The 8,015-nt window shown below is 48.2% G+C and overlaps 1 protein-coding gene across 1 annotated transcript in view; it reads right to left on the bottom strand.

Annotated features, from left to right (window-relative positions):
* Positions 1 to 8,015, bottom strand: part of COL13A1 (collagen, type XIII, alpha 1) — a 308,444-nt gene that overhangs the window by 56,034 nt on the left and 244,395 nt on the right. The window contains exon 29 of the mRNA XM_015428404.1: positions 6,812 to 6,838. Coding sequence (XP_015283890.1) covers positions 6,812 to 6,838 — 27 coding nt within the window. The remainder of the gene's footprint in view (positions 1 to 6,811; positions 6,839 to 8,015) is intronic.

Raw genomic sequence — 8,015 nt, 5'->3', positions numbered from 1 at the left:
AGGAGATCCTCTAACAAGCTAATACACACTTTTAGTCCTACTTCTGTTATTCTTACTATACCATGAGTCAATTATAGCATTAACTTTTCTCTATCTTAAAAATCCACTGTCATAAAGAAACCCGCCAAGTCATCTCATTTCCACCCTTTTTAAAGGCACAATTCAGAGTCCTTCAGCCTTTACTTCTCCTTGCCCCATCTCTTCCGTAGCTTATAAGGACTTTTAGGAGCTGCTTCTCCTTTCTCTGAAATAGAGTCCTCCCCGGAAGATCCCGAGTCCAGCTCGCCACTGGACTTGCTGTTCATCCCTTCTTTTTCTTCCACCTCTGGCTCTCCCATCTGGACTCTTATGAATTTCCTGGCTTTTTGAACAGAGTCAATCTTTTCTTTTTTATCCTTAATTTTGAAGATTACACCTTCTGGAGTTAACCATTTATATCCAATTGTGTTTGTCTGTAGGAAAAGAATTAAGTCTTTATATTTCTTTCTTCTTTCTCTTATTTCAAATGGAATGTCTTTCAATGTTCTGATAACGTCCTCCCCAGCCTTCAGAGGTGCTCCGGATACTGCTTTCAGGATTGCATCCCTCACATGCTTCTTCGAGAATCTTACCACAATTTCCCCAGGCAGATTATTTTTCTTTATATATCCTGAATATGACCTATAAGCCACATCCATTTTGTTTGAGATATATTCCACCTTCATATCTGGGGCCAATAATTCACTCAAACGTTCCTTCAGATTCTCACCTTTAGTCTCCGGCAAGCCCTGGAAGCAGAGAATCATATTAGCATTTTCCATTTGTAATTGTAGCAGCTGATCTTCTGTAGACATTTGCTTCTTTTCCAACTTTTGTACTTTCTTTTTCACCTTTTGAGCAGTGGCGTTCACTTCTCTCACCTTCTCAGCAGTTTCATTCATCATTTTAAGAGTCTTGCTTATCTGTGTTTGCTGTGTGGTGATACATTGAGTCATTTTTGTCATCTGCTCCTTGAAGTTATTCATCTGGTCCAGTAGAGGGCACATGGATTCTGCCAAAGTCTTTGCCAACTCATTGGTTCCTTCCGGTTTAGGACTCTCAATTCCTTTCGGTTTCACAGGCTTCTCCTTCTCCATCCTTTTCCCCGCCATCTTTATCGTTTGTTTAGCAAATATTTTAAAAGTCTCTGAATATGCACTTCAACGCTCAAACTCACCTCGGTAAGTATTTATTGACAGTTTTAAACGCTTTCTCTTCCGCTCCCCCCCCCCGGTTCGCTCAAAAGTTCATGCGGTTGGGAGGCGTCCCTCCCCCGCCCGCCTCACTTTCTGTTTTGTAGAATAGGGTAGAGAGCTTTCTTTTCTTTTTAGCTGCCGTTTACATTAGACTCACATTTATAGTTGGTCCCCAGACTTCTTTTAATGTTCATTTCACTGTTCGACCTCCTACGCTTGCCCTGGTCGGCGTCGCTTAAGTCCAAACGATCTCAAAGCAGGGAGAACCTTCAGGACGGAGAGGCACCTCAATTCCCCGGCTATTTTGCCGGCGAAGAGGCGACCTCTCAAGAGTCCCATGGCCAGAACCCCTTCCACCGGGTCTCTGGGGGGAGGTGACGAACCTGCGCACCCCCTCCTTTGGCTGGAGCACAGCTTCACCCCTGGGAGGTCCGGGAGGTGAGTCTGCTAGCGTGCCGCCATCAACCGGACCCTTCCAAAGAATACTTGTTAATGGTTCCTCAACTTCTTGGGGAAGAGTGACAAGTGGAGTGCCTCAGGGATCTGTCCTGGGACCTGTTTTGTTCAACATCTTTATAAATAATTTAGATGAAGGAATAGAGGGAATGCTTATTAAATTTGCAGATAACACTAAATCGGGAGGGGTGGAAAATATGGTAGAAGACAGAGTCAGGATACAGGATGATCTTGACAGGCTGCAAAACTGGGCTAAAAGAAATAAAATGAATTTCACCAGGGACAAATGTAAAGTTTTGCACTTAGGTAAAAAAAAATCAAATGCATAATTATAGGATTGGAGAGACTTGTCTTGGCAGTAGTATGTGCGAAAAGGATCTAGGGGTCTTAGTAGACCATACACTGAACATGAGTCAGCAGTGTGATGCCATAGCTAAAAAGGCAAATGCAATTTTGGGCTGTATCAACAGGAGTATAGTGTACAGATCACAGGAAGTGATGGTATCACTTTAAGAAGGAGCATGGGTGCACAATCTCAGATTGAGGAGAAGTAGAGGATCCTTGGACTCCAAGGCATCAGTTCTAGCCTCAGATTACTCTGAAGAGGAGGTTCGAGAGTCTATGGGCTCAGCCCAGTCAAATGAATATAAATGCCAAGAACAAGGCTGCACTTGTAACTGTTGTTCATTGAGTGGTCTTCTGTGCAGGCACACATGGGGATCATTGAGTTCAGGCTTTTTTTATCACACTTCACCCAGGAAAGGGAACATGTTTTTATCCAGGCTGCTGGCACACAAGCAAAGCCTCCAAAGAGGGCCATTGAGTCCAGGCTTTTTACCACACCTCATCAGGGAGGTGAAACATGCCTTTATCCAGGCTGCTGGCATACAAGCAAAGCCTCTAAAGAGGACCATTGAGTCCTGGCTTTTTTATCACACCTCAACAGGGAGGGGGAACATGCCTTTTTCCAGGCTGCTGACACACGGGCAAAGCCTTTGAAGATAACTCTTCTGAGTCCAGCTCTATCCATACAGGCCTTCAGGGGAAATTGGTGACAGCAGGAACAGGCAGTCCTACTATGTGAAACCCTAGGCAGCCAAGGCAGAGAGAATGGCCATTTATCAGCACCATTTCTAAGCCACAGTTGTTCCAATTGCGAGGCTCATTTTGAGCCATAATAACGCAGTAGAAATCCATAAACATTTCTTCTTTAAATGTTGTTTATTCTTAATTAGAATGAGTATCAATTACAAAAAAGAAAACTTTTAAAAAATAATTGATCTCAGTCTCAAACTGAGGTGAGGAAAAAACAGAGAACAGCAATTGAGATTCTCTCTCCACAGCAGCAAAAACAGAACTGAGGGAGTTGCACCCCTCCCCCAAGTCAGGTGATGGTTTTGATGGGAAAGTGCCAGAGAGGAGGGGTGCTCCTAATCTTTTACAAAGCTTGAAAATCTTTTCTGTGGCATGCCTACTCTCAGGCAGTCCCCACATGGGACTGCACAGAACCCATGAAGATGAACAATTGGTTGGGTGGCGGTCGGTGCCATGGAAGCCGTTGGTTCTGAAGGGAGAGCAATCTGTTCTGGCAGGGTACAGGAGGCTGGAGCCCTTCTGACAGGGGCAGGCTAATGATCCTTGGAAGACAGAGGTGAGACATGGTATGGATCCTGAGCAGAAAAACTTCAAGTAGAGTAGTAGGATGAAATAGACCGGGGTTGAGAACATGTTTAGGATTGATGGGCCGAATGCAAGGGCAAATGGAATTGATGATATCTCATGTGGCAACTGGGAGAGTACCGGTATCGAGGCAATGGTGATCTCAAGTCCAAAAACTTGCTGGTGAGAGGAGTCCCAATGGGATCTGTAACAGAAGCGGGTCGGGTTCAATCTCTTATGGTGGTGACCACTTCTGGATCGTGAGCAGCTGTATGTGTGGTGACAGCGAACAAGTAGGTCAGAGGGGTCATGAAGATCTCAATTCTCCCACAGAGGTTCCCAGTCCAGGAAAGACGGCAGATAGCTGCAGACCGATGGTGATTTAGACAGAATGTGAACAATCTGAGCAGGAGCCAGCTGGGACAGAGTCAAAGTTAGTAGAATTCTCTGGTCTGGTGCTCATGGAACAGACAAGGTAGGTTGGTTTATCTTCGGTACTGAAGTCAGAGTGGTGATGGAGACCTGGGGCATGGCTGGTTTTGAGACTGGGGTTGAATCCGGGTGTGACTTCAACTTTTTCCATTTCGGGGCATCTGAAGACTTGTTGGACTTATATTTTTTAATGGCTAAAACTGAGGAAGCTCCCGACATGGCCAAATCTCCCCTCAGAGAGGAGGGAGGTGGCGAGGCCCATGAGCTCGAAGAGAGACACAGCTGGGTGCAAAGAGGTCTCCAGAAGGTGACTTCAAAGCGTAGCAGCTCTGTTCTTTCTTTCAGGCCTGTTTTTTCCTTCCATGCACCCCACTATGAGGAGAGAAATGGGGGGGGGAAGTAGAGAAAAAGAGTAAAAAACCCCCTTTTTGTTTTTAAGGAGCAGACATGGAGGAGAAGAAAGAATAAGGAAGGTTTGAAGAATTATCAGAGGAAAGTTCAAAGAGATGAGGCAGCTCAAGAGGGAACGCAGTGAGAAAAATGCAGCAAGAAGGAACTGTGCAGTTGATGCCTGCTCCCTAGAACACAGAAGAAAAGTGTGCCAAAACGCCAGAGTAGTTCTCCAAGGTCCATGTGTGTGACTGCAAAGAGACCACGAAGAAAATGCAAGCGTTGCCTTTGCCACCAGTAGGAGCAGCTCTGCCACCTCCTGGCGCCCCGCCTTCTGGCACAGGAGGCAGAACAAGTTTCTTCCCTGGGACGTGCCATCTGGACAGAGATGTCCACTTTGAACTGCTGGAACATTTCCTTTTGTCCTGCTTGAAAGTGCATCAGAGCCCTCATGGCCAAAGGTGTCCCTTACTAGTGGGCCGTGGAGGAGGGTCTGCCCAGAGTGGAGGCCATCATGCGGGCAGTAATACTCCTAAGGTGCTGGTTGACTGCAGCATTTAAGTGCTGTGCAGTGAGTGCCATGGGCACCACGACCACCTGGCCCCAGAGGTGAGGCCTGGGACCTGCCACCAGCAGCCTCCTGATGCCCCCCTGGTGTCCTGACCAGTCTCCCCGTGCCCTGCAGGTGAACTCACAGAGTGGGGGTGCTATTGAGCCATCTGCCGAGGTGACCGAGGAGAGCCAAGGATGTAGCAGCAGCCAGAGCAGCTGGGGACCAACCCACACCCTTCAGATGAGGGGGACTCCACCATCATCTTACCCCTATCTCCATAGCCAGGCTGCTCCCACAACACCCCTAGGACCTCACGCCAAGGGCCCCGGGTCCACATGTCCATCCAGAAGTAGATGGAACTGAGCAAAAGAGAGGAGGACCAAGGCAGCTAGGTTCCTGGGCAAGTGGTCAAAGTAGGTGAGGTGCCTTGGGGAGGCAGGGCGCAGCAGAACCGGCAGCCACCTGGGATCTACCACTGACCGCTGTGTTCTCAACCTTTACCTAGATCCCTACTCCGATATATAATGCTGATGTTGTGGACCACCTACACTTCCTGATCCCAAGGAGGGGCATAGCAATAGCGGCCTCTGTGGTCATCACTGTGTCCCCAAGCCTGGCAGCTGAGGAGGAGGCAATGCAGAGGGAAGACTCAGCTTCCTCAGATGGCAACAGCCCTGGCCCATCAAAGAAAGGGGAGGGCAGGGGTGGCAATGGTGAGGCATGTTCCCCTGAGCCAGGTGTTGCAGCTGCTGGTGGTCCTGAGGAGGCGGGATTCTGGCCCCTTGCTGGGTCCATGGGCATGGGGCCCATGGCTGACACAGCCCATCCCGCTCACCCTTTCCTCCACGTGGGTGGCAATTGATTGTGAGTGGCTGGAAAGCCATCGTGAGTAGTGGGAAGCCTCTTCCAGTGGTCAGCAATAGGGGCTGGCAGTGTCTGTGACGATGGCTGCTGGGAACCTGGAGGGGCATCTTGACGTAGCGAGGGAGGTGGATGAAGAACCGGGGTGCATCAAATGGCTTCCAGGGAATCTGTCAGAGGCTTTCCATGCCCCCTGGAACCCTCCACACTGGCCCCACCTGTCCTCCAGCAGGGTGGCACGGAGTTGGTGTGAGGATGCCCTTGACAGCGTGGCTGTCCTGCTGGTTGCTGTGGCTGCCAGTGAGCAACCAGCACTCGCACTTCCACATTCTTGTGATGATGGACCACTCTGTCCATTGTAGTCCTCTGGGACCCTGTGTGCTCTGTGTGCTGAGCGAGTGCTTAGAGTACCCATGGGGGGGTTGACATCCTCCTCCCCACTGACAGATGGCTAGGGATTCTGATGGGAGCTGGTCTTTTTAAAGGGGGTGCTGCTGAGGAGGAGTGAGGCTCCTCTGGCCCACCCCTTTTCGCCTCCTGCTGGTGACAGATTCTAGCCTTGGTCCCCTCGACTCCCATTGATTCTGTCTTCCCTGTTGTTCATACTATCCCCACCTAGCAACAATGGTGGGATGGAACACTACAGTGTAAATGCCACAGATGCTACCATGGCAGCTCCCACCAACACTTCCAGAACACCTATTTTCTCATCTTTGGCTACCATGTGACTTTCCCCTTAGGGAGACTACTAGTGGCACCGTAGCTTTGCTGGGGCCATCTACCGCAGCATTGGCACAACACAGGATTGCTCTGCCCAAGACCTATTTTAAATGGATATTTAGTGTAGAGAAGTGAGGGGAGTGCAAAATAATCAAAATGCAAAATAATCAAAATGAAATAAATAAATGCAAAATAATCTAAACAAGCAATCTTCATAATTACATGGAGAGATCACCCTTTTCCTGTCTGTCCCCATACTAAAATGCCCTATCAAGTGGCTTTTCCTTTAAAAAAATGGCATAGAGCTGTATGTAGTATACACATTCATGTGTAACGTATAATAAACACAGGGATTACTTCAGCCACGTGCAAGCCCAACTGCTTGATATATTTATACTAGCTACTTGTTGTGTGGAGGTATACTAAACTACCTAAAAACTACTCTCCAGAGCAATATCCTACGCATTCCTTTACTAATTTGATTCACTGTGACATTGTTTTCCAAATTTGGCGCCTTCAACCTTACCTTAGGTCCTGGAAGACCATGAGGACCCTGCATTTGGAAAAAAGAACAAGAAAACAGCATGAACTGTTCCTGTCACTTGTGCTTGAATTTCTGGCTTTCAGAAACACACAAATGCTCAAAGCTTCCGTATTCCTGTTATTGGCTTTTAACGTCTATATTGGCTAACAAATCAAATAGTAACAAACAACAAATCAGAGGTTTTATATATGAGGATGAATTTAAATTTTTCCAAAGGACAAGTTGATTTCCATAGCAAAAGAAGGAAAAACAGCTACGGTAGGTGTAAAATTCTGAACACGAGAATGATTTTCAGAGAAAGAGTTAAGTGTTTCCTTATTCCCTCCCCCAGCTCAAAAAAACAGGTTGCTTACCAGTAACTGGTGATCTTCGAGTGGTCATCTGTGCATTCACACCAATGGGATCTAGTGCGCCTGCGCTGGATCTGCCGGTGCCTAGCAAGCTCTCTTAAAAGGATTTTCGTGCCTGGCCCAACTGAGCATGCTCAGGAGCCCCAGTGAGCATGCCCAGAAGGGCAGGCACAGACATCCCACCAGTTCCTACCAACCGCCGCGTATCAATCTCCTAATAAAACAGGTAGAAGAAGACAGCAGCGGGGCAGGAGGGCGGGTGGTGTGAATGCACAGATGACCACTCGAAGATTACCAGTTACTGGTAAGCAACCTGTTTATCTTCTTCGTGGTCTCTGTGCTTCACACCAATGGGAGATTAGCGAGCAGTAGCCTACCTGGAGGCGGGTGCTGTCAGGTGTTTACTGCTTAGCCGATGATAAAACCTGACATCCCAGACTGTCACTAGTGGACTTGCGGACGTCTAGGGTGTAGTGCCTGATGAAGGTATTAGGCGTGGCCCAGGTTGCGGCTCTGCAAATGTCTTGCACCTGTACTCCCTTCAAGAGCGCAGTGGATGTAGCGACAGCCCTGGCGGAATGAGCCCGTACCGGGCCTGGCAACGGCTGTTTCGCCAGTAGGTAACACAGTTCTATCAGACCTACGATCCACTTGGATAGACGTTGGGCAGTGATCGGATTGCCCACACGAGGAGTAGCGTATGAGACAAACAGCTGTGACGTTTGTCTGGTGGAGCGTGTTTTATTCAGATAGAAGTGGAGGGCCCACTTCACGTCCAAAGTGTGCATTAGCCTGTCTTCCTGTGATTTCGGGTCAGGATAGAAATCAGGGAGGAA

Source organism: Gekko japonicus, unplaced genomic scaffold, assembly GCF_001447785.1.
Source record: "Gekko japonicus isolate JY-2015 unplaced genomic scaffold, Gekko_japonicus_V1.1 scaffold672, whole genome shotgun sequence".
In the NCBI taxonomy this organism is placed as follows: Eukaryota; Metazoa; Chordata; class Lepidosauria; order Squamata; family Gekkonidae; genus Gekko; species Gekko japonicus.
Note: the sequence above shows the minus strand (reverse complement) of the source record. Positions and strands in the feature narration are given on the sequence as shown.